The sequence below is a fragment of the Peromyscus eremicus genome, chromosome 3 (genome assembly GCF_949786415.1).
Source record: "Peromyscus eremicus chromosome 3, PerEre_H2_v1, whole genome shotgun sequence".
Classification (NCBI taxonomy): domain Eukaryota; kingdom Metazoa; phylum Chordata; class Mammalia; order Rodentia; family Cricetidae; genus Peromyscus; species Peromyscus eremicus.
In genome coordinates, this window is record NC_081418.1 from 82929363 (window position 1) to 82956475 (window position 27113).

General features: G+C 41.0%; 4 gene segments (V, D, J or C); all 4 read right to left on the reverse strand.

Annotated features, from left to right (window-relative positions):
* Nucleotides 1–1474: 1474 nt before the first annotated feature.
* Nucleotides 1475–3423, reverse strand: LOC131906421 (immunoglobulin kappa variable 4-1-like; the record flags this gene model as incomplete). The annotated part of the segment is given in 3 exon segments: nucleotides 1475–1488; nucleotides 2869–3168; nucleotides 3360–3423. Coding segments are annotated over 3 exon segments (378 nt in total), but the record flags the coding sequence as incomplete, so codon positions are not given.
* Nucleotides 3424–6756: 3333 nt separating this feature from the next.
* On the reverse strand, nucleotides 6757–7365 carry LOC131907028 (Ig kappa chain V-III region MOPC 63-like). The segment is given in 2 exon segments: nucleotides 6757–7085; nucleotides 7314–7365. Coding segments are annotated over 2 exon segments (381 nt in total).
* A 6061-nt stretch (nucleotides 7366–13426) lies between these two features.
* On the reverse strand, nucleotides 13427–14016 carry LOC131906422 (Ig kappa chain V-III region MOPC 63-like). The segment is given in 2 exon segments: nucleotides 13427–13755; nucleotides 13968–14016. Coding segments are annotated over 2 exon segments (378 nt in total).
* Nucleotides 14017–23791: 9775 nt separating this feature from the next.
* Nucleotides 23792–25852, reverse strand: LOC131906423 (Ig kappa chain V-III region MOPC 321-like). The segment is given in 3 exon segments: nucleotides 23792–23845; nucleotides 25247–25560; nucleotides 25804–25852. Coding segments are annotated over 3 exon segments (417 nt in total).
* Between the last annotated feature and the right edge of the window lie 1261 nt (nucleotides 25853–27113).

Sequence of the window (27113 nt, forward strand, 5' to 3'; positions counted from 1 at the left end):
TGTGATTGTCTTGTAATGTCCATGTTTCTCCCTCAATTTAAAATATAATTTTGCTGGAGATGGTTAACTTATTTAACAATTACTTACTATCAGGACCTGAAATATATTGTTCTATGCTTTTCTGGCCTTTACAGTTTCAAATGATAGTTCAGATGTGTTTGTCTTTGGAGTTGAGTTGGCATTTTTCAATTATATCATGGGACATGGGTTTTTATCTTTGTATTTTTTACATTATAGACACAATCTGTGACATGGAGAGGTCCTTCTCTGGTGTCATCCATTAGAAAACTAACTGCCTTTCTGTGTTTGTCACTTTTTTCTCTTTTATGAAATTTTCTGTTTTCATTTCATTCAATATGTTCCCTGTGTCTTTGGTTTTTAATCTCAGCTCTTCTGTACCTTATGATTCTTGGTATGGGTCTCTTCATCACAGGATAGAATTCTTTGACATTACAGTCATGATAATTTTCTTTTACAATACCATTTCTATTTCAAACTTGATCCAGGATACTCTTTCTTCTGTTTTATTGAGACTGTTGTTAATTTCTTTGTTCTGAGGGTTGTATTTGATACATTCTAATTTTAATTCCCAGCATTTCAATTGTGTTTTTTCCTTTATTCACCTTTTCTGCTGTGTAGCTGATTATTTTACCCATCTTGCTTTTGACTACCTATGTATCATTAGCTTTCCTTCCTACAGCCTTGACTGAATAAATATTTTGTTTGTATCTTTTCTGGTGATTCATCATTTTTCAAATCTTCACTCAACATTGTACCAATTTAGATCTTTGAGTTGAATCCTTGAGGGAATTATGATCCATTGGAGACATCATTTTTTACTTGATTTGTAATGATCTTGTTTTTCTTTGTTATGATTCCTGACTGTCGGCTTAAGTACCCATTTGGTTTATTTGAGACTTTTCTAAATTCAGCAACCTACACTCAAGGATTTATTGCCCAGAACCACTCAGAGAACCACTCAGCTTTAAGGAATTGGGAGACCTTCAGCAACATTATGCAGTCTGTAACATACTTGTCCCCTGCCATATCTCCAAGTTAGGTGCTCAATAAGTTTCTTAATCAGAACATGGACATGATTAGTTAGCACATTTTTCACATGAGAGTACAAAATGTTTCCTTCTGAAAACATTGAACTTTATTAATTGATATGAAGTGTAAAGACTGGAAGGCAGAATGTGCTGACACAAAATTATATCCAACATTAAGTGGACAGAGATTTCTCAGTTTCCACACTGAAAACCAGGTATGGAGACTTCAGAGGAAGATGTGGGCCCAAAAACAAAGGCAACAAATGTCATATTTTCCCTCCTTGACAGAATCTAAGTATGTAAAATTCATGTGTGTATTTGTGTATATATGAGCATATGTGTGTATATATGTATATGTATGTGGATATTGTGTATCTATTGTGTATATGTATATATGTATGTGTATATGTATGTGTATGTGTTGAGTATGGAGGTGTGCCTGTATGTATGACATAGACAGATAAAAGCAGAAGAGGGACTAGGGAAGAAAAGATAGCAGGAAAGGGAAGGAGAAATGGGGAAGGTTAGTGCATATGGTAAAAATATATGAGATGTAGATGTAACGGTCTTATTAAACAAGAAACAGAGCCAAATGCAGAGTTAAAAGCCCAAGAGGTCAGAGCAGTAGTTGAGAGCCACCTTTCTTACCCTTCACTGCCGCTGTCGTCCTTCCCCTCAGAAAGAGACCTACTTCCTGTGTATCTGTCTTTTTATTGACTTTCTGTTCTGCCTTCTCATTGGTTGTAAACCCAGCCACATGACCTCCTCGTCACTGCCTGTCTATACAGATCTCCAGGTCTTGTATGGTTGGTATTGAGATTAAAGGCGTGTGTCTCCATGCTGGCTGTATCCTTGAACACACAGAGATTTGCCTGTCATGTGATCGGGGATTAAGGGCGTGTGCTACCACTGCCAGACTTCTGCTATGGCTTGCTATTAGCTCTGACCCCCAGGCAACTTTATTTATTAACATACAAATAAAATCACATTTCAGTACAAATAAAGTATCACCATAATGAGATACTGGAAAAGCATTGCTTTTAAGAAAATCGTGTCCAATGACTTTACATCAATAAAAGATTATAAGGGGTAGCAAAATGGACCAGATGGCAAAGACACTTAACACCAAGCTTGATGACAAACCTGAGCTTGGTCCTCAGAACTTAATGATAAAGAGACAATCAAGTCTAAGCATCCTCTGACCTCCACAACTATGCCATGTCACATGTGCACCTAGAAACATGTACAACAGACACAGAGACACACAAACACACACTCACATGAAGACAGAGAGGTACTTCATTAACTAAAATGTAAGAAAATGTAACAGAATCTATGGAAAGGAGAGGAAAAAACAGAAAAAAATGACAGCAGTAAAGAGGTAAGAAAGCCCTCCAGAATCTAGAAAAAGCAGGAAACACTCTTCCACAGCCTCCAAACCAACATACAGTTTGTCATCATTGTCACTTCAGCCCACAGACTCTTATGATGGACATCAAATCTCCAGAACTATGAAAAGATAAATCCCTTATATTCAAGACACAGAGTTTGGGCTAATGTGTTACAGAAAGTAGGAAAATAATACTGAGTTCTTTTTTGCATTATCACATAAAGGTTTTTCATACCAAAAGACATAAGAGACATTGAACCCATTATAGTCTGCTGGGCTCTGCAAACTATCTCCATCAATGTTTCAGCCACACCGACTCTCAAGCAGAAGGGGGAAGTGTGCAGGTCCAGGGCTGTGTGTGGTGCAGGCAGCTGGTGAGACTCTCAGAGGAGGTTTTTGTTGGAGGCTGAAGCACTGTGAGAGGATAACTGTGAAACTGCTGACAGTAGTAATCTGCCAGGTCTTCAGCCTGGACACTGCTGATGGTGAGAGTGTAATCTGTCCCAGACCCACTGCCTGTGAAGCGATCAGGGACCCCAGTGTCCCGAGTGGATCCCCAGTAGATCAGCAATTTAGGAGACTGCCCTGGTTTCTGCTGGTACCAGGCTAAGCGGTTCTTGTTATTGTATAAAAGACTCTGACTGGACCTGCAGCTGATGGTGACCTTTTCTCCTACTGACACAGCCAGGGAGGATGGAGACTGGGTCATCACAATATCTGCAGAGGCACCTTCAATCAGAAAAACAAGTGATCATGCATAATTTAAAAAAAAAAAAACAGAATTTAATACAGATGAAATTTGTCACTTAATGTCCTTATAATGCCATATTGTCCAAATATTATTGTATAAAAATATTGCATACTGGAAAACATTGTAAATTTCCTTTATACAAAGAAGTGACTATGAAAGGTTATAATACTTTTTAATTTCTCACCAGACACCCAGAGCAGCAAGGACATGAGGACCTGGGTCTGTAACTCCATCTTGTTCCCTCTGCTGAATGATGCAGCTCATTTCTCACTGTAAAGGCCTGGTTTATAAGTTCTGAGCAGCTGGGCTGGAGGGGCCCATGCAAAGCAGTCAGCAAATACAAAGGCAAATGCCTGGGCCATGTGTGTGAGAGTGGCTGGTGTCAATCAACAGGCAAATGTACCATCACAAAGAACATGAGAAATCACTAAAAAGTATTGGCTTACAGCTCTCCAGCAGAACTGTTCTAGGATCTCTAGTAGAAGCTTTACTTAAAATTTAAGACATATTTAAATTAGGTGACCTTTGCAGAAACATTAGGAGAGCTATCTGAGATTGACAGTCCTAGGAAAATGATATATTCAAAAAAATTACAACAACAAATTAGGTTACATAGTATAAGAAAACATGCAAAGAAACAAAAGAAGGATGGAAGGAAGAAAAGAGGAAATCCAAAAATGAGATAATCAATGACAACTTATTTCATTATCTCCCATCTCCAAAGCAGCTCTTACAGTAAGGACAGTGAACAGTGCCTCAGACATTTGGACTCCAGTTTCTGGGCCAAACATGGGACAGAGATGCAAAGAGAAGCCCACATTTGCTCCGGAAATCCTGAGGATATTAATTTAAACCTGAGATCAGAGGAACTTTAATCTCAAAGCAAAAGTAAACCCAACAGAAACTAACACATATCCTCCCTACAACTTCAGGATCAGAAAGAGGACTCTCCATTGGGGAATGGAGGGGAATAAAGAAACAAGATTTCTTCAAGAAGTCATGGCTGCTGCAACCCAAAGCTCCAGAGAGGCTAGCTAACAGGGAAAGACCCTAGGAGGGACATATGGGTGACCCTGTGAAGGAGAAGTGAACGATACCTACATGAGTGGACTGGGTGTGAGGGGGGCAAAGGGAGAGGAGTGGGGGATGAGAACAAAGGGAAATGGGAGGGTCGAGCTGGAACAGGCACAGAGTGGGAGGGCAAGGAGGAAGATACCATGATAGATGAGAACATCATGGGAATAGGAAGAGGCAGGGTACTGGGGAGGCTCTCAGGAATCCACAAGGATGACCCCACCTTGGACTACTGGCAGTGGTCCAAAGGGTGCCTGGACTGGTCTACTCTGGTGACCGGTCTAGCAAATAACCTAACTGTCATCATAGAGCCTTTGTCCAGTGACTGATAGAGGCATACGCAGAGATCCACGGCCAGGCACCAGGCTGAGCTCCAGGAATCCAATCGATGAGAGAGAGGAGGGATTCTGCAGGCGGGGACGTAGAGATCTTGATGGGAGGACATGCAGAGATGACTGGCCACACTAGTGGAAACCCATGAACTGTGGACCGGTGGCTGTGGAGCCCCCATGGGACTGGACTAGGCCCTCTGGATATGGAAGACAGTTGTTTGGCTCGAACTGTTTGGGGGGCACCCAGACAGGGGGATCGGGATCTGTCCCTGGTCTATGGGTAGGCTTCTGGAATCCGGTGCCTGTGGTGTGACGCCTTGCACAGCCTTGGTGCAGTGGGGAGGGGCTTGGACCTGCCTAGGCTCAGTGTGCTGGGCTCTGCTGACTCCCCATGGGAGACCTTGATTTGGGGGATGTGAGGATGTGGGGTTGCTCGGGAGAGAGGGCTGGGGGGTGGGAGGAGGGAGGAGGTGGGAACTGTGGGTGGTATGTGGAGTGAGTAGAAAATTTCTTAATAAAGAAAAATGAAAAAAAAAAAGTCATGGCTGTAGACCACCACTATTTATTCCAGAAATGCATATTCAAGGATAATGTAAGCATTAGCAGTATTTAAACTGAATTAAGGTGGTCTTGCTGACATAGTGAACAAGAAAAAAAAAAACCTTTCAATTATGTTGTGAAATACCAAAAAACCCCGAGGAGATGTGGTACAATTATAACAACATACTCTTAGGATTCCTCAAGAGCACAGCTGTAATAAATAGATGAATTTTCTGTGTTAGATCCCTAGTTTCTGGTATTCAGTTACAGAAATAGAGAATTAAAGCAGAGGAGATGAGACAGGTAAATGTCAAGGAGAAGAAAGATGTGAGAACTCACAGAGTAGGTGCAGATGGCTGGGTAGTACTCAGTTCCGTGAGTGTTTCCTGGCTGCCCTCTTTGCAGAAATACGCATCTAAAAGAGATGGTGCAAACCTCCTCCCTGGCCTTGGAAAAAGATGCTCTGGGTACCCAGATAAGAGTGAAGCCTTGAAAATGCCTTGACTGTAGCCTCTAAGACCCTGCACAGAGGACCCAGATAGACCGTGCCTAGGTTATAGGCGTTGTGCTTGTAAGTCACTACATTTGTATTAACTTATTGGACAGTAGTGTTAAACTAATACTATGCAGTTTCCTATCCTGAGCTAGGAATGGAAATTTGAAAAATTCAGAGTTGTGCACCTGAGAAAAGTTACTAAGGATCATTCTGTTGAGCATTCCCATTCCACACAGGGACAATGAAGAAGCCCAAGACAGACTCACGTAGAAATCAAGGGCGTCTAGGAAGTAAATCCTGCATGGTCATGGCTGTGCAGTCTGGGGCCTCTAGAGTTCATGCACCTGCAATGGTAGAACAACTAGGAAAAGAAAAGGATCTGGGCATGGTGATGTGTAATTCAGCACTAAGGGGGAAAGGGTAGGTGGGCTGCAAGATCAGGGTCACTGGGCAGTAGATAGTGATTTCAAGGTCAGCTCTGGATATAGTGAGACTTTTCACTCAACTCACAAACTAAGATAGCGTGAGGTGGAAGATGTCAGGAAGAGAATGTGGCCACATTGTGGAAGATAATATAAAGATGTGAGTATTGAATGAGGAGAAAAGAACAGCTAATGAGTCTAAGCGGCTGGATGAGTATCTGTGATGGACACAGAGATGCAGACCAGAAGCTGAGCAGTAAATCAGCTGCAAGAGGCTTGAGTGTGTGATCTGCTGAAGAGGGACTTTGAAACCTCAAGCAAATAGATGAGGAAATGTGACATTAGGGTGAGGATGTCAGCTGGTGTCTTCAAAACAACTAACAGCCTTGTATGTTCAAGCTCTGATTTTTTACTTTGAAAGACTGAGGAAATTTTCCTGTAAGTTTAAACTGGTTGTCTATTCGGTGTATTGAACAGTAAAAGTGAAATGCCTTGAAAATAGTACCAGGTAGGTCTTTATTGAGTAAGCAAACTGATAATTGGTAAAGCATACATGGTGGGACAAACACACATTAGTTTAAGAAATCTCTGTTTCACAGCTTTGCTCTCTTTACAAACAGGATTTCTAAAAATCACATGGATGAGATGTCTGGTGAGAAACAGCTCAGAGACTGAGCTTCAATGACCCCAGGAGTTTTTTGTTTAGCCCTGGAGCACTGTGAGAGGAAGCTCTAGACCTTGCTGACAATAATGGGTTGCAACATCATCAGCCTCCACAGGATGAATGGTGAAGGTGAAGTCTGTCCCAGACCCACTGCCGCTGAACCTGGCAGGGACTCCAGATGCTACCTTAGATGCATCATAGATAAAGAGTTTGGGGGACTGTCCTGGTTTCTGTTGATACCAATTCATAAGATGAATACCAGCTGTAATGATACCCTGGCTGGACCTGCAGGAGATAGTGGCACTTTGCCCTGGAGATACAGCCAAAGAAGCTGGAGACTGAGTCATCACAATGTCCCCAGTGGAACCTGGAATGATAAACACACATTGCTGTCACAGATGTACTGAAAGTACCCCGGTGTAAAACAATCATGTATGTGGAATTTGTAACAGCACTCGTGAACTACACTCTGAGAAGCCATAAAATAAAAGGAGTCTTAAGACTAATTAAATGTCATAATTTCAATGATCGAGACATCAAGGTATAAAAAACAGCAATGGTCACAGGTGATGCTCCTAGCCCTGCACCCTCTCACCTGGAACCCAGAGCAGCAGTACCCACAGCAGAAGACGAGCAGCTGACCCCATTCTGAGACTTGGACTAGAGGCTGCTTCCTGGGCACAGGCAAGTTGCCTTTAAAGATGATTTGAGCAATCTGCACTGTGGCCAATATCTCGATATGCAAATTAGCTCAGGAAGCTTGACTTGGTGCTCACAGGACACCTGCTCTTGTGTCACTCTATGGCAGTTAGGATTAGCAAAGAATTCCCTAGAGTATTTTAAGTGAATCCCAAGTGATTTTGTGGCCGGCCCTGTGGAATTGTCACTTTCTGTTATTTAGAGGTTCCTTGTGGGGAGTTCACTGTCACTGCTCTGCTGTAAAGATATGAATTGCAGGAGCACTGTGACACCTCAGAATTAAATTTTATTTATTTGTATTTTATGTGTATGTGTGTTCTGTCTGCATCTATGTCTGTGCCTCACATACATCAAACATGACTGTGAACTATTTGTTTTCCTAAGTGGGGTGATGTTAACAAAGGATAGAGATAGGGGCAACAGGATGGATGTAGACCATGCGTGGTTAACAAAGATGGCCTATACTAGCCCCCATTCCTCATTAGCCTTTTAAACTCTGAATATTGGGGTGTTACAGAGACTGTTGCATGATTTTGTGACTCTGTGACTTTAACCTGTCTATAATGATTTCTAATCCATTAACAGCTTCCAATCTTAGAAAATATTGTCTTTGATGATGAAAGATGTGGGGATCTTGAGATGAATATAGGCTGGGATGGTAATGAAGATGCTGGAAAATTCTCCCCTGAGTCATCCAATTTTCTGGATTGTTTATGTTTCACTGAAGGGCAAATAGATCACATGGCCTGGAGCCATGAAAATAGTGGTATTTCTTTAGACAAGGATGTTACTTCCTAGCATAGGCATTGAGTTTCTACTATCATTAAGAAGATATACAAATAGAGTAAATATCCCCAGCTGTATATAAAATGGCTCAAAGAAATATGATATTAAAGGTTTTCTCAAGATGTCCTTCATGATGAACTAAGAGAGAGAAAAGACTCACACCAGATAAGGGAACTGCATATTTAGTTCCAGATTCTACTAAGACATTTACCTCCTTTCCCCAAAGCTTCTGAGTAGTCATGGCAGTCTGAGCATCAAGGGCTGAAGAGGACAGCCTCGGGAGCTCTCAGCTCATGGCAGCTTCCTTTGCTTTCACAGGCATTCATAGGCCTGTGTAGCTCTAAGACCACTACTTACCTGTCACCTTTACTTTTGTCTCCTTCCTTGTTGCTATGTCTCCTTTGATACGGATTATAGAAGAGCATGACTGTGATCTTCACATAATCTACAGTATATTCTAGTGCAATGGGTAGTTTTTGTAGCTTCCTCCTGGTGTCTCAAACTGAATCATTTATGAATGTATCCATTTAAATCAGTTCTTTTTCTCTAAAGTCCAGAGATCGAGGAATGTTAGATTAACATTTCAAAAACTTTTGAGCTTTTCAGGGAAGACATCAGGCTATACAACAAAACATTGCTTGTGTGATGAGACTTTTCCTGATGCAACACACATACCTACTCATCGCAGGTAGGGAGCCCATGACAGACCAAGTACACATACCACCAAACTCCATTATTGTAAACTGATGAATTTGATTGAGGTTACAGGAGTGTGGGTGAGGGGTTACCTACAAGAGAAGAAATGACTCAGACAGCTTCATCACCAAAGTCCCACACCCAGCGTGTGTAATAGCATGCAAAAGCTTGGAACCTGGAGCACATTGCACAGCCTGAATGCAGTTCAATAGTTGGAAGAGTCACTCTTTAAAACAGTTGGTTTAAACCTCTTCCAGGCAGATGGTCTTGTCTCAGAGTCTTCTTTGCATCTTAACTTCTCTGGGAGTCTTTTCTGCAGCTTTGTTTGTCTATTCTGGGAGGGTGGAACCTAGTGAATCTGTTTAGTTTCTGGGACTTCCTAGAACTTCAGTATATGGGTCAGAGCCATCTGATAATTTTCTAAAGTCAGATTTAATCAGATTTTAGTCTTGCAATAAAGTGAGATTGTTACTCTGGTGGAAACAAATTCATGTGGCATTTTCCTTAAGGGAAAAAAATGGAGCCAAGGAACCACACAAAAGTAGTTGATTCAAAGAGTAGGCCCTCAGAAGTGAATAAGGAGACAGTGAGTAGGATGGCTTGGAAAGAGAAAATGGAGGATTCCCACCTGCCAGTTTTTCAGAATGATGTTGATCCTCCACAGATGTAGTATTGGTGTAGGTTAATAGGGTATATCCCACCCACCAATATCTGTAGATGTTTGAATCTTCCAAGAAAGCAAAAAAAAATTGCATATATAAGAATTCAAATGATTCCTGGATAGATGATCTGTATAGATATGGATAATAGTATTGTAGTTAGTACTGCTCTTAAAACACCATATTTCTCTGTTTTCCAGACTATAGCCAGAGCAAGTCAAAGCAAAGGAAATATTAAGCATTTCTTACTTAGAGATTAGGGATCCAAGGAGTTTCAGTGTCTCAGAAGGCCAGAGAATTACAAACTGATGAGCGTTCACTGTCCATCTAAAAATAAAAGATGTCCTTGACATCCTGTCTTTCTAACTATGTCTATAATGTCACCTGAACTTTGAAGTCCTGGGAGTATGGCTGGCAGTACTCATGGTGGTATAGGCTCATATCAACAGGAGTGACTGCCCTCACCTGCACCAAACTTGTGATCCTTACTCCCTGTGGTCATTCTTAAGTTTCCTTTATGTTTAAGGCTGACTGGCTACTTCTAGGATTGGGCCCTAGTCCACCTCATAAATGCCTGAAGCTGGAAAATGGCCTCTGGTACCAGAGAAATATTGGTTTGAGGGCATAATTTTCTAAAGAAAGGTGTTTATCTTTGGAATCATATGCCTCCTCCTAGTTAGTCCAGAAGTTGTTTATGGTCATATCTGTCTGTCTCCTCATAGTGAAGATATATAAGCTTGTCTAAACATAGAACAAGGAGAGTAAATCCAATTGTCCTAAATTGGAAGAAAACTCTATCATTTAAGGAACTCCCATCAAGAAAAGAGACCTTATTGGGTCTATTTTAGCAGTCAGGAAAAGCAGTCTGGCTTTTGAAGTCTTCTCAGGGAATGATCCTGCAGGTGGAATGTTTCTAGTTGTCTGCTCAGGTTCTGACAACAGAGAAATTTCCCATTGTGACCCCTGGCCTCCATCTAACTAATTTGGGGGTCTATTTTCTGACTCAATCATGAGACCTGGAGGAGAAGAGTTACCACATCATACTCTACTTATAAGTATAAGTGGTTTCTATAACACTGAATTTGTGTTAACTTATTGTGAGCAATACAAAACTAATACAACACAATTTCTCATGAAAGCTTATATGTGTAAACTTGGAAGATACACAATGTGAATTCATGCTGAGTCAAATGCTACAAAAAGAGTACTATGGAGCTTTCTAGAACCATTTGTAGAGCATGTAGAAGCCCAAAGTATCCCAGGATATGGCATCATGTCTGTTTTAAATAATTTCCCATGACTGTGGCTATCACTTTAGAGCAGTTAGAAAGTGTAAAGAGCTGGGCATGTTGACTCATGTCTAATCCCAGCAATCAGGAGGAGGACATGGGAATATCCCAATTCAAAGAAATTCTCGGCTTTACAGTGACATCCAGGCCAGCTTGGCCTATGTAAACAGGTCTAAACAATGAAATGTATTTTTAAAAAAATGAAGGACCTCACTCAAAAATAAGTAAAATTTTCAAAGGAACAGGTTTGCTTGGAGAGATGGCTCAGTGTATCCTGTTTACTTAGGCCTAATATCTGAGTTATCCCTAGAACTCACTTATGGACAAAGGAAGTGCTTCCAGCATCTGTGATCCCAGCACTTGTACTCAAAGTTGGGAAGCAGAGACAGGAGGGTCTCCAGAAGTTCACAGTGGCACCAGATAAGAGGACCGGCATCTGAGGCTGTCCTCTGATCTCCATGTGCACTCTGTGTCACATGCACACTCACATTTTATACAGCTGTACACAAAGGAAGAAGAAAGAATAGTTCTCTAGCTGAACCATGTCTTAGTGAGTAAGAAGATGGAAATCCTGAATTTGTAGTAACTGGGAAAAGCTAGCCATTGATCCTTCAATGACAGGATCAGATGTAAGAGAGAAGAGGTAATTGGAAATGCCCACACAAAAACTAGAAAACAAGTCATCTGATTGCCCCTGTGGGTTACGGTGAAAATCCTTAATGTTTAGAAGAGTGAGAGTAGCAGCCTACTGCAACCAGCCAAGATTATCCAGAAGAGCATCTCTGTGGGGAACCAAAGGCAGCCGGAATTAGCAGGAAAGCATAGACCTGAACAAGGCACAAACTGAGGCTCAAGAGTGGAAAAGGGAGTTAAGAAAGAGTGGGCTGGATCTGAGGAGATGCATCATACCAAACAAGTGTTAGAAACTCAATGCTCAAATTCAGATCCAGGAATATGATAACAGTGTGTTTGGGAGGCAGTTAGGATTATATGAGGTCATGATGGGAAGGCCCCATAAAGGCCCTATTAGCTTTATAATTAGAGGTAAAAATAGGCAGATCTGGCAGATCGTGGATCTCAGCATGTGATGTCTTTCACTATGTTATGAAACACTAAGAAAGACCTCAGGAGATGTGGTCCAATCAAGGCAACATGCTCTTAGGATTTCTCAAGTGCAGAGCTGTAATAAATAGATGTATTTTCTGTGTTCAATCCTAGTTTCTGATATTCAGTTACAGAAATAGAGAATATGTTAAAGCAGAGGAGATGAGACAGGTAAATGTCAAGGAGAAGAAAGATGTGAGAACTCACTGAGTAGGTGCAGATGGCTGGGGTTAGTACTCAGCTCTGTGTGTTTCCTGGCTGCCCTCTTTGCAGAAAGACACATCTAAAAGAGATGATGCAAACCTCCTCACTGGCCTTGGAAAAAGTGTACCCACATGTGAGTGCAGGCATGACAACACCTTGACTGTAGCCTATGAGACTCTGAGGAGAGGACAGACACATATCCTGCCCAGATTGTAGGTGTTGTGGTTGATACTATGTATGTATCAACTTATTGTGAAGCAGCAGGAAACTAATACAATACAGCTTCAATATCCTGAGCTAGAACTGTAAACTTGAAAAACTCAGAGGTATACGTCTGTGATAAGTTGCTAAGGATCATTCTGTTGAGCTTTCCCACTCCATGTGGGGAGGATGCAGAAGCCCAGGGAAGACTCATGTAGAAGTGCAGGGTGTTTAGGAAGTAAATCCTCCATGATCGTGGCTGTGCACCCTTGGACCTCTAGTGTTCATGCACCTGCAATGGTAGAACAAGTAGAAAATAAAAAGGGCATGGTGTCAGGGAACTATGCAGTGAGGGGAAAGGGGCAGATGGATGGCAAGTTCAGGATCACTGATCACTAGAAGGTGATTTCCAAATCAGCTCTGGATATGCAGTGAGACTTTGCACTCCACCTACAATAGAAAGTAGCAAAAAGTGAAAGGACACAAGAAGAGAATGTGGCCCCATTGTGGAAGATAATGTAGAAAAAAAGATGTGAGTCTTGGATGAGGAGAAAAAGAACAGCTAATGAGTTGAAGCCCGTGGATGAGCATTTGCGATGGACACAGAGTTGCAGAACAGAAGCTCAGCAGTAAATCAGCTGAAGGAGGCCTTTGTGTGTGATCCACTGAAGAGGGACTTTGAAATCTGAAGAAAAGAGAAGTGAAAATGTAACATTCAGGTGAGGATGTCAGTTAACAATCTTCAGAGCTCAAGCTAAGGTTATTTTGGACAACAGAGGAAAGTTTCCTGTAAGTTTAAAATGATTGTCTACTCGGTGTATTGAACAGAAAAAGTTTTATTGAATCTAAATCCTTGAAAATAGTATCAGGGAGGTCTTTATTAAGTAATCAAACAGATGAATTATAAAGCATACATTGGGACAAACACATATATTATTTTTTAAAAACCTCTGTTCCACAGCTTCACTCTCTCTACAAACAAGATTTCTAAAATCACATGGTTGAGATGTCTGGTGAGAAACAGCTCAGAGACTGAGCTTCAGTGAGCAGCAAACCCAGGAGGTTTTTGTTTAGCCCTGGAGCACTGTGGGAGGATACTCCCTACTCTGCTGACAGTAATAGGTTGCAGCATCATCAGCCTCCACAGGATGGATGGTGAGTGCGAAGTCTGTCCCAGACCCACTGCCACTGAACCTGGCAGGGACCCCAGATTCTAGGTTGGATGCTTGATAGATGAGGAGTTTGGGGGGCTGTCCAGGTTTCTGTTGATACCAGTGCATAAGATGTATACTACCTGCACTGACACTTTTGCTGGCCCTGCAGGAGATGGTGGCCTTCTCCCCGAGAGACACAATCAATGAAGGTGGAGACTGGGTCAGCACAATGTCCCCAGTGGAACCTGAAAGGATAAACACACATTGCTGTCACAGATATACTACAAGCACTTCATGTAAAACAATCATATATCTGGAATCTGTACTAGCAGTCAGGAGATTTATTCTGAGAAAAATAAAATGAAAAGGAAACTTAAAACCAATTAAATGCCATAATATCAATGATCAGGGCACAGTAATGGCCACACTGGATGCACTTGGCACTGCATCCTCTCACCTGGGACCCAGAACAGCAGTACCCACAGCAAGAGAGTAGTTGACCCCATCTCTGAGAGCTGGAATAGAGGGTGCTTCTTAGATGGTGGTAAGCTGCCTTTAAAGATGATTTGAGCAATCCGCATTGTGGCTAATATCTCAATATGCAAATCAGCTCAGAAAAGCTTAGTTGCTATGACCCATGTACTCTGCAAGAGCAGGAAGGGCTCTTAACCACTGAGCCATCTCTCCAACCTAAACTAATTTTTTGCATCTCATAACAACACTGTATTTTGCATTGTGATACTTCTCAAACAGAGAAAACAATCAGGTTTAATAAGATAGAGAAAGAATGAGGTGTCATGGTTAGATTAGAAGGGGATGTTGGCTCCACTAAGAGGCTTTAATCTAAATGTCATCAGGAGCAGAAGAGGCAGTGAGCTGTGAGAATGGTATGAAGAAGGAGGCTGGAAACCTAAACTTAGAATGATTCCAGCTAATCACCACCAAGCTTCCTAATCCTAACTTGTGGACAGAGTATCAGATATCCTGGCAATGTCCCTGTTCTGAAACACAAGGCAAATTATGATGCTGGACTTATATCCCTCCAAACACTCACCATCAACTCCACACAAGCTGAAGCCTTTAATACAAACCCCAGGTTAGCTGGGAAGTGAGGCTCTTCCATGATAGGCATTTCCCTTCTTCATGGCCCCTGAGCTGGAGGCACTGACAGTGGTGAACATTGTGTATAATGCAAGGGTAACTCAGACATTTCCACTTCCAAGTATGACAGGGTGAAAGGCCCTAGACCCTGCTATCCATGCATAGTACCATTATAATTCATGGGGCTGAGTGAAGCTTGATACTGTCCTCTGGAGGACTGAAGTAGATTGTAACCCGACTGTCCCCCAGAGGGCCACGGGGTAAAGCCTTGGTCAACTCCAGGCTGGCTTAGGGTTTTTTGTTTGTTTTTTAAATTTTTATTAATTAAATTTTACATTGCAACCACAGTTTCCCCTCCCTCTTCTCCTCCCATTCCCTCCTCCCACTTTCCCTCTCCTCACCTCAGTCCACTCCTCTGTTTAGAAAGGGGCAGGCCCCCCCATGAGTGTCAACAAAGCATGGCATATCATGTTGAGGTAGGACTAAGCTCCTTTCCTTATGTTAAGGCTTGGTAAGGCAACCAAGTATGAGAAATAGGTTCTTTGGGAGTTTTTTGCTTGGTAGTGGAACATGTATAAATAGAGGACCACTGGGAAGGTTTGAGATCACTAACACTGTGCTCATGGGAAGAATTCTGTGCCTCTTTCCCGACCACAAGATGCTCAGCTTTGCTCTACACAGTCCTGCCCTGATGTGCTGCCTCACCACAGACTCGAACAGGACCTTCTACCCATGGAGTAGAGCCTCCAGAACTGAGCCAAAATAAGTTCCAACAGGGCTCCACACTTCCAGTGCAATTCAGAGCAAAGGACACGTAAGTGACTGCACAACTGAACGCTGTAAAACACCCTCTTCACTTGATGTTAGTGAGACAGTAAATTTCAGCATTGATTTCCCAGCTCTGTGGGGAATGTCACTGAAATATGTAGGTGGATTACATTTATATATCAGGTTGGCACTATGTCCCTGTCACTTTCACTACCTATGAGTATAGGAGGTCTTTTCATCCTGGATTTCTTCAACTATATTTGTCAATGTCCCAATGGTTTCACTGCAGGGATTTTCAACTTCCTCCCTTAAAATGAAAGTTGAAATCCCAATAAATGAATTGGAGGCATATACAATATTAGATGAAGGAAAGAAGGAAAATTTAAAACTAACATGTGTTTTTTAATGTAATAAAGTGAAAAACTACTACAGATGCAGTGAAATAAAGAATGGAGCACACAAGGTTCTCACACAAAAGAGGAAAGGATGAAGTATTTGATAACTTTGTGCCCTGAGGAGTTTGGTGCTGCCTGTTACAAGCACAGGGAGCCTGGAAATCTCATTGACTCTTGTCCTTACACTTCTTTTCTATTCCTAATTCTGTGGTGGACAAGTGTCTGACACCCGACAGGTCTACCCTCAAACCAGTAACTCCCCTCCTTTGCATGCAAGCAGTTTCTGCTGGTCACGTTTGGCTTTGCAGTGAGTGTGCTGGACAGAGCCTCCTACCCTCTCTGTCATGTGTCCTGCTGTCAGTACTGTCCTGACTGGGTGACAACTCTGGAGTGCACAATGAGTGGGGGAAGAAATCATAGTGCTGAGATATTGATAGGCAGAAGACCTGTCTTCATCCTGTAGTGATCACATAACTGTTAATAACCCTGCTGTAGGAAGGCTGTTCACTGTCAAGTAAGTACTTGTAGCTTCAGAGATCCTGGGCTCTACAGAAGTTCATTCACATTTGTGACTCCCGATTGGATCCACCCATTGACCTTAGGCTTGAGTCTATCCAAATCCAGGGTTGTCTTCACTCAATGAGATCTGCCAGTGACCAGAGGGTGGGAACATCTTTGCTTTTCTTCTGTCAGTTCTTCTTTCTGTTTTGAGTTCTGAGCATCTCACATGTGAGGGAACTTTCAGTGATATATAGGATGTTAGATGGCGTCTATTCACTCTATAGCCCACAAAACTTCAGCATCCTCAACTGATAGTCCCTAAGAAAACAGTTCTGACAACCCAGATGCCCTTAGAAGCAGACTCTTAGTGCATCCAATGCAAACACTGCCTCTAAAATAACTTGACATTTGCATATGATGTCTTCATTCCCTCCAGGCCCTTATTTTATGAATAAGAAGACTGAGATATGTAGACAACAAAGAAAGAGCAAAAGACAGAGGATTTTATTACAGGGAAAGGCTCCTGGCAGTAGCAAGGATATGTCTAGGAAAACAGTTGCCTGGGGAAGATCAAATAGTATAGATTTTACATCTTAGACTAAACAGAAACTGGAAAGTGATTTTGATTGACCTCTACACCAGGAGAAAATGTACACTAATTACAGAGAGCCTGTCAAGAAGAAAGACCCTCTGAAACTTATGTGTTAGCATTTGGGGGGAAACTACCTGGTTTTGGAAATCTTACCTGAGAAACACCCTGGTCCATGGGAATGTTTCTAGTTTTGTGTTCACATTGCCAAGTGGTGATCCTCTGTCCTTGTCAAACACATTTTGGGTCAGTTTCCCTCTCACTTTGTTAATTTCCCCTAGACTCACATGAGAAGAAAGCCTCAATTGAGGAATTACCTAGATGGGGTTGGCATGTGGGCATGTCTGTGAGGGACTGTTTTGGTTGTTAGTTTAGACCAAAAGACACCCTCAAGTTCAGGCAGCACCATTTCATGGATGGCACCAGGAACTGCACAAGAGTGAAAAGCCGAAGCTGTAAGCAAGAGGCAGCATCAGTTCATTTATTGCCTTCTGATTCTGACTGTGGCTGTGATGAGCCAGTCTGCTCGAGTTCTTGCCTTAACTTCCCCTCAGTGATGGATGGTACCCTGGAAATATAAACCAAACAAACCCTTTTCTCTCTAAATTGCTTTCGGTTAGGATGTTTAATCCCAGCAACAGGTACAAAACTAAGACAAGTCGTAAGGTCCTCTCATTGGCTGGACTCAGGGAATTGATTTTCTTCCTTGGATTGAATCTATTCTGAAGAATGAATGGTCTGTCCCCCAGAAAGAAATCCATTTCTTCCAGGAACACCGAGGAGTTATTTCTTTCTTTTAATTTTTTTTCATTTAAAAAATTTTATCTAATGTGACAAACACTAACACATAAACTGCATTAAAGCACGAGGCCAACAGTCTTTTAAAGCCTCAGTAAGCTGCTTCAGGCACCTTTCCCCCCTAAACACTCTACTTTTATACACTAGAAGTCTCAAACAGGACCCTATTCTGGTTTAAATGATATTCTCAAGGAATACATACATCCCTGTAAAACTGTATTTTATGCACTTAGAAGCTGTTAGATACACTTACAAAGTCTACCAAATTGCAATATAAAAAGTTTTGACAATTCTCAGTATCTTTATTGGGTGAATCAATTCAGAATTTAGGAACAATTAACTCATTCAAAGTTATTGAAAGGAATCAACTACTGAAGACACTGTGGTATATGCCCAGTGGCCCTCCGCAAAACTTCCACATTACCTAAAATATGATGTTTTCTTCTATAAGTTAAAGCCGCTAGGTGCTGGTTTACAACACAATCCAGTCTTCAAGTTAGTGTCAGAAATGGCCCAAACCACCTATTCCATCACTGCAGTAGAAAGAGGGCATGCCACTAGTGTAGCCACATATCTGTAAACTTGCACACTAATTTTAATCTTAACTAGGAATTTCAGTGTCAGTCATATTGGTGTAAGAAAAAAGCATGGTCCAAGCAGTGTGTTCTTCTATCCTGTAGGGTTATGAATAGCTTATCAAAAAACCCAGAGCCTTCTGGATCTGTAAGGTAGTATGCTCCAACTATGATCATGAACAGATCACACCTCTCCAAAATTGGTGTGGTCATTTCCCTTGGCATGGTCCCTTGCTTCTGCTAGTCCAGTTAACCCCTTCTGACATACCATGCATCTCTGGGTGAAGTGGTTTACATCAGTGAACTGTCTTTCTTCTAGCTTTATCAGCTAATTCCAGTGCTTATACAATAACAATATCATCACTTGAGCAGAAAGTGGTCAGAGGAGGAGTATCTGGATCAGGGAAGTGATGCTAAAGTGGATCAGATTGGATGCCATCAGAGATAAGCACGACCCTTTTGGTAAATCCTGCATCTTCCCAAAAATTATCAATTCTGACTGTCTGTATCTACTACACATATTTCATGTTGATAAAACTTAAAATTGATATCTCAATTGCTCCCCCAAGTATCATCCCTTTTGATCCATAAACATGGGTATGGAAGTATCTCTGCTGTCGTAGTTTAGATGAAAATGGCATCTATAGGCTCACAGATTTGAATATTCAGTTTTTAGGGATTGGTACTATTTGAAAGGTTTGGGAGGTGTGGCCTTGTTGGAGAAAGTCTGCAGTTTTGGGTGGACTTTCAGATTTCAAAAAGCACATTGCAAGCCTGGAGTCTCTCTGTTCCTGCTGCCTGTGGATCTGAATGTAGAACTCTTTGCTACTTCTCTCGCTCCATGTCTACCTGCATGCCACAGTGCTCACCACCATAATGACAGTGGACTAAACCTCTGAAACTGTAAGCAAGCCCCAACTAAATACTTTCCTTTAAAAGAGTTGCCATGGTTATGGTGTCTCTCACAGCAATAGAACATTGACTAAGACATCTGCTTCATGCTGATTTATATTTGTTCAGGAATATATCTAGTGCAGGATTAGCTGAATCATATGGTAGGTCCACATTTTCTTGGGGACCCTCCATTCTGAAGTTTACAGTGGCTGTACCAGTGTGAAGTCCCTTCAATGGCATATTCTACTTGCTCTTTCTGTACAGTCTTACATCTATACTCATTATCACAATTTACTTTATATTCATTATTCATGTGAGGTGATTTTTATGTTTTTGCTTTTCTTTCTATGTCACTGTCAAAAAGGAGAATTTTCAAATCAGAATAGATCATCTATAAGTCACTAGCTCCCAATTTCCATTCATTTGTTCTGTCCTTGCTATTGTAAGTTTGAAGTGAGGAACCTAAGTTCTCCTTCCATGAGATACTCCCCAAGACACTGCAAAGGTTATATGAGTAATTTAAGACTGATTTTTAAATCATTAAATTCAAAGCCTTTGACTTCAAACCATGATGCAGTACTTAAAAGCATAAGGAATTAACTGAAAAAGTCCCAAGGCATCCTACTTGACATTCTCATGAACAAACAGCCATCATCATAAAAGTTTTAAAAGTACTTTAATCCAAATTAATTGACCTGTTAGTTAAATCTGAATTTATTGTCAGCATCTTTGTGAAGAACACAGACTCATGGCAAGATCTTAAGAGAGAAAGTCAGTTGCTGATCTTCATCCAGCAAAATCCACAGTTGATGTACAAGATTCTGCCATGCCTTGGGTGTGTGGGGAGTGTCTGTCTGTTTGCGCTCTCTCTCTCTCTCTCTCTCTCTCTCTCTCTCTCTCTCTCTCTCTCTCTCTCTCTCTCTCTCTCTGTGGGTGGGGTGGGGTGTGCATGCATGTGTGCGTGTGTGTGAACATGCACAAGAGCACATGCCCAAGTACCAACTGTTCATTGGGAGAATGGACATCATTTGTGGACAATGAGAATCATCCTCCTCCTTTTAGGGGCTGAAAGCACTAAGGACTCATTACAAAGGTGCTATTCAACCTACCTCAAGACCTGTCCCTGTATAGTGCATGCACTAAAGAATACCAACTGGCCAAGAGAAAGCTGTCTTTTTTTTTTTTTTTTTCAAGACAGGGTTTCTCTGTGTAGCTTTGCGCCTTTCCTGGATCTAGCTCTGTAGACCAGGCTGGCCTTGAACTCACAAAGATCCGCCTGCCTCTGCCTCCCGAGTGCTGGGATTAAAGGCCTGCGCTACCACCGCCCGGCTGAAGGCTGTCTTTTGACAGTAGAATAGAGACTAGTACTTAACCTTAAAATGACAGATTCGGCCCATTCTAATCCTTTTTGCTCCCAGTTAGACAGAAATAATTACATTATACTTCATACTCACCATGCACTACTAAAACGAAGTGCAAATTTTAATAATACAATGCAAGTTAAAACTCCTCCTAGAGCATAAATGCTGATGGCTGCTTGGAAGGGAGCTTTAAGCTTCTTTTCCTTCTCTATAAAAGTCAGCATATGCAGTCCAGCAACATAAAGGAAGAGACTGGTCAGAGGTCACATCAGGGAGAGAGCAGATAAGTTGCATAAGGAGCTTTCAGTGTTGCTGTAAGCAAAGGGAAAGTCCTCTGGAATTCTCTGTCTCATGTGCCAAACTTTCAGTGCTAGCAAAATGACACACAGCAAGAATCTGTCTGAGCCATAAGTGTTTCTGACATAAAATGAAAAGCTGAAAACCAGTCTTTAGGTCACTTTCTACCCCATTCAAAAATACACTACACTGCCTTTTGGAAGATTTTACCCTTTACATAAAAACATGGGTTTCTGCTCACTCCTACCACTGTTTGTCTCCATGTTAAATTTTGTTTCCTCTTGGAAATTTTCATATATGTATACAATGTATCTTTATCGTGTCTACCTGTCACTCCCAATTCTCCCAGTACTCTTCTATCTCAATCACCCAACTTCCTGTCCTCTGCTCTTCATTTATTTTTAATTATTTATTTTACTTTGAGATGATATTATAATTACATCACTTCCACCTTCACTTTCCTCCCTCCAAACCCTCCCATATACCACCCCCTTGATCTCTAAGAGTCCAATTAGTGCTGCCCATATACACATGGCTGTGGGGTCATCCAAGAAAGCAATGATTCTCAACCTCCTAATGCTGTGACACTTTAATACAGTTCCTCATGTTGTAGTGACCCAACCATAAAATTATTTTGTTGCTACTTCATAATTGAAATTTTGCTACTGTTATGAATTGTAATGGAAATATATGATATGCAGAATATCTGATATATGACCCATATGTGGGTCCCAAAGGAGTTGTGACCCACAGTTTGAGAACCATTGCAACAGAGTGTTAAGAATGTACCAGGGGCCATCTCTCCCCAAGAAGCCATCAATTTACAATAATTTCTCAGCCATGGGATCCCTTTCTTGAAATTTTTAATTGGCTAGATATTAAGCAGATCTTGTACAGCTAGTGGAAATTCATGTTTGCAATAGCCACGGCTCACTATCCTCCAGTTCTTACATTCTTTCTTTCTGTCTCTTCCTCCAAAATGTTTCTGAGTCTTTGAGGGGATGGAGAAGTATAAATCACTCATCTGTGACGATCACCAACAATCACTTAGTCTCAGTTCTTTGAACAGTAATGAGTCTCTGCATTAACCACTACCCACTGCAGTAAGAAACTTGGCCAAGGTTGGGAACAGCACCAATCTATGGATATAAACATAATAACAAGGCAGTTTGACAATATTACCAATTAGAAAAACATCAATACACTTTCTGGAGTGTATTGGTTTCTTCAGCTATGAGTTTTGACCATGATTATATTAGAGGCATGAATTTCCCTCCTGCAGATTAGATCTCAATCTAGTTAATATCATCATAGTAACCCCATAAACAGTTGTGCCACAGCAGTGGTATATCGGGCCTGGTAGGATGGTATGGTAGCATGCAGGGACCATGCAGAAAAATGAGCATGGATGTATTTCTCACCCAGAAACCTACACAGCACCTGCCAGCACTATAAAATATAGCTAGCAAGGAGAGTTTCCAGGTCAGCTCAAAACTGATTTCTCTTTGTCCTGCCATCAAAATGTGTGATATCTTTGATTAGGGTCTTACCATCTAGATATGGTAGATAACCAAGAGCAGAGCCAATGGCCTATGTTAACGAGGATTCCTTGGGACATCAATTTTAGTGAGGTAACCCATGCCTGGCACTGAGATTCTTCTTTAATAATGCATATCTTCTGGGAGCAGGCTTCCTCATTAAAATGGGCTACTTCAATGTAAACTCCAAGTTTTACGTTTAATTAGTGTGTAAACTATTAAGGTTAATGTTTTGGATAACCCAGCCCTACCACTTCTTTCCCCAACACTTCTTTTCAATTTCCATTTAAATATTTATCTCCCAGTATTCTCTCCTCCCTGTTTTTTGGTATCACATATGCTATTTCCTTGTATTTTTTTTTTAACTTTGATTGCAAGAACATAGGTTTTCAAGTAGCTTTTTCACAGATATGTCACTTGGGGTAACCCTGGCCCTGGCCCTTCATTTCCCCATTCCATCACTCCACTACCTGCTAGAACCCTTGTGCTTCTACCACTGTCCCTTCCTACATTCATTACATTATGTGTTACTATTTTTCTTCCGTAAATGAATGCCCCACCAATAGTCCATTTCTAGTTTTCTAGAAGTTGCATGTACTCTGTGATAACCACACAAAATAAAAGGTTTGAAGCTAGGACCCTTACATGAGAGAGAACATGTGGGGTCTGTATTTGGGGGCCTTGGTGACATCACTTAACAAATTTTTTTTCATTTCATCCATTCATTTGCAAATTTTATAATCTCATTTTACTGTATAGCTGAGTAATATTATATTACGTGTGTCTGCATTTTCATCAGCCATTCTCCATTTCATAGGCATCTAGTTTGATTCAATTTTCTAGTTATTGACAATAGAGCAACAATTAACATGGATGTGCAAGTATTTCTGTCATAAGATATAAAGTACTTTGGGTGTATACTCAGTAGTGGTATATTTGGGCCATGTGGTAGATTATTTCTAGTCTCTTGAGAAAAATTCAGACTGATACCTGAAGTGGCTGCACTAGCCTTCACTCCCTCCAAGTCCATTGTTTCCTTCTATATTCCTGATGACGGCCATTCTGACTGAGGTTGAGATGGAATCTAAAGTAGCTTTAACTTGTATTTCCATGACAGCAAGGGGACAAATTCCAGTGTTTAGTACAAATGTCCTCTCAAAGTAGTGCAGGCATTCTGGGTGATAAAATACATCAATATCTCATTTGGCACTGAATCCTTCATGACACAATACTGACCTAGCACCAAAACATTCCAACAGCTGCAATAGTGGTATGATGGTTATGGTAGTAACCAACCAGTTTCTGACTGGGTATGAGGACTGAAGAGATTTTATGCCCATTAGAGTAAATCTGGACAAAGTCCCAACAATTCAGAGACCATGGTCTCTGGGGGCAGAGGGGGGTGGTGAACCTACTGTTGTTGTTCTGCTAAATGGTCATGCTGTCAAACTGCATTCTAATTATCTATGGCCATTCCAACAGCTTTGTGTTGCTCTCAACTTTGGTCTTTGTTCCAAACTTTCTTTTTGAGGTGGGTAGTGGTTAATACAGAAGCTCGTAACTGGTCAAAATACTCAGTATAAAAAAAAAAACTCTGAGTCCTTGGCTCTGGATGAATCATCTATATCAACCTCCCACCATCCAAGAATCAGAGATCTTCATGGAAAAGGGGACAGAAAGAATGTAAGAGCTGGTGGATAGGGAGGATACCTGAGAAATTCTGAGTTCTGAACATAACATGATTATTGCATCCCTTAACTCATGGCAGCTGTGGTTACCTGCACAAGATCAAGCCAGTCAAAATTCCTGTTAAATGATATATTGGCAACTGATGTCTACTGAGGGAGGGGCAAGCTTCCCACACCTTAGTGGATGGCCACATGGCCATGTGGACAACACTAACCAGACTGAAGGAGTTTATTAATAATGACAAAAAAGGACATAAAGCTGGAAGGGGAATGGGTCGGGGAGGAGTTGGAGGAAAGTAGTGGTGTGCAGATATGATCAATACAATATATGAATGTTTGGAACTTTTAAAAGTGTTATTTAAATAAAGGACCTTGAGTATTGATGGAACTGGAAAAAAACATAACAAATGACTACAAATCAAAGTAAAAATTACCTTAAACACAATAGGAACAACATGGAACTAATTAATGTTACACATCCTGTTTCATAATCTCCAGGCTGAGTAATTCTGGGAGGATCTAGCCTGCTACTACATGATATCAAGCACAGATATTCTTGGGGCAGAGGGGTTTCAATTCTTATGCCCAAGTAATAGAAAAAAACCTACCAGTAAGGCAGGTGGTTCTTATATTTCCAGAAAAACAAAAGAACTGGTATCAATTAAATAAAATAGAATAAAATATAAAACACAGCAATGTGTGGTATCACATGCCTTTAATCCCAGGAGTCAAGAGGCAGAAACAAGCAAATCTCTATGAATTCAAGGGCAGGCTTTCTATATAGTGAACTCCAGAATAGCCAGAGCTTCATGGTGAAACCCTGTCTCAAAAACAAAACAAATGAACCTTAGCTTAAGAATATTAAGCAGTATCTGGAAATCAGGTCACTAACAATACTTAATATTTTAAAATATTTTATTTAAATGACTGGGTAAAGTTTCCTTTAAGTTTTAAATAATTGTCTAAGTTAAAAAAAATTATTAAATCTAAAAATTTGTTTGAGAAATAATAAGCAGGGACAGCATTCATTAGTAAGGAAATTATTTAATTATAAGACATTCAAGGGAAACAGTGCTCTCATGAGCTTAAGAATTTTCTGTGTTGTAGATTTCCTCCTTTTCTAACAAGCCTTCCACAGACCCTAGTTGAGATGTCTCAGGGGAAATACATCTGAGACACCAAACCTCAGTATACAGCAAACCAAGGAGGTTTTTGCTTAGACATAGAGGGCTGTGGGAGGAAGCTCTATTCCTTGCTGACAGATATAGGTTGCAGCATCATCAGCTTCCACAGGGTGGATGGTGAGGGTGAAGTCTAATTCAGCCTCATAACCACTGAACCTGTCAGGGACCCCTGACTCTCGATGACCTTCATTATAGATCAAGAGTTTGGGGGGCTGTCCTGGTTTCTTTTGATACCAATGCATAAGATTTATGCCAAATTTATTGACACTCTCACTGGACTTGCAAGAGATGGTGACTTTTTGTCCCAGAGACACAGCCAAAGAAACTGGAGATTGGGTCAGCACAATGTCCCCAGTGGAGTCTGGAATGATAAATATAAAAAACTACTATTTCTGATATACTGAAACTATCTCCCTGTGAGACAGACATGTTACTCCTGTGCCAACAGTCACAAGCATCACTCAAGGCTTTTAAAAAATTAAAGGGAACAGGGAAAGGGGGGAACAAATTACAAATGCTATAATTCCAATTATCAAGAGCCCGGAGGCAGAGAAAACAGCCATGACTACAGTAGATGCTCCAACATTTCCCTGCACCTTCTCACCTGGTACCCAGAGCAGCAGAACCCATAGCAGGAGAGCAGCTGACTTCATCTCTGAGAGCTGAACTAGAGCTGTCAATCTTAAGACACTGACAAGCTGCCCTTAAAGATGCTTTGAGCAGCCTGGACCATTGACTATTGATGCAACATGCAAAACAGCTCAGTGAAGCTAGTGCTTGAGGAAACACCTACTCTTGTTTCAGTGGTAGTTAGAGTTGAAAAACCATTCACAGAGCAGCTCAAGCACATCCTAAGGGATTTTGTGACTGCCCTGTTGAATCTTCACCTCATGTTTCTTAAAATAGTTTTACACAATGTATTTTGATCATGTTTTCCCTCCCCCAACTCCTTCTACATCCTTCCTAACTCCCTACCCATCCAACTTCATATTCCCCCTACTTCCTTTTCTCTCTTTCCTTCTCTCTCTCTCATAAAAAGTCAAAAATCTAAACAAGAAAAAAACAGTATGATAAAAAAAGAATTACTATATGGATATTCTAGCATAAAGAATAGGAGAAATTTAGAATCGCTTTGAAATCTCAATAATATTAAAGTTTTCAAGCAGCAGTTTATTTCACATTGTGATCTTTAGCAAGAAGAAAAAATGATTGGATTTTATACAATAGTAAAAGGATATGGCTTCCTTTGGTTTCAAGGGGAATTTACAACATTAAGTGGCCATCAAGCCAAATCTATAAATGTCATCAGGAGCTAAGACTCAGAGACATGAGCATGAAATGCAGATCATTGTGAATAAGCAGGGGCCCCCCCCGACTTAAACTACTCCAAAATCCAGTGATGGGCCAACAACATACCCTAAAGGCAGAGCAGTTGTCCCACTGGGATATATTCAGGGTTGGGAGCATCTAGTTACCCAACTTTTTCTATTCTTGTAACCAGAAGTTAGAACTGAGGAACCTAAGTTATCTTTCCATAATATTTTGTGCCCCAAAATTAGAAACTAATGTTAGATCGGTTTTGAAAGCCTTAAACCAAAAACTATTAATTTAAAAGCATATCTAAGAAAATAAGAAATTAACTGACAATTTTAGTTAGACATTATACTATATATACTCATGTACAAACACATTAACCATCCTAAAAGTTTTAAAAGTATTATAATCTTTGCAACAGATGGAAACCATTATAGGAAACCACCAATCAAACTCAGAGTTCTCAAGCCCAGTCCCAATGTATAGATCTACAAAACAATTCCCTCAGCTAAGACTAAGAGGGGTCAGAAAGACTGTAAGAGCCAGAGGATCTGGAAGTTTGTTGTGTAAGTTTGTTATGAGACCATGTCTCCTAGTGTG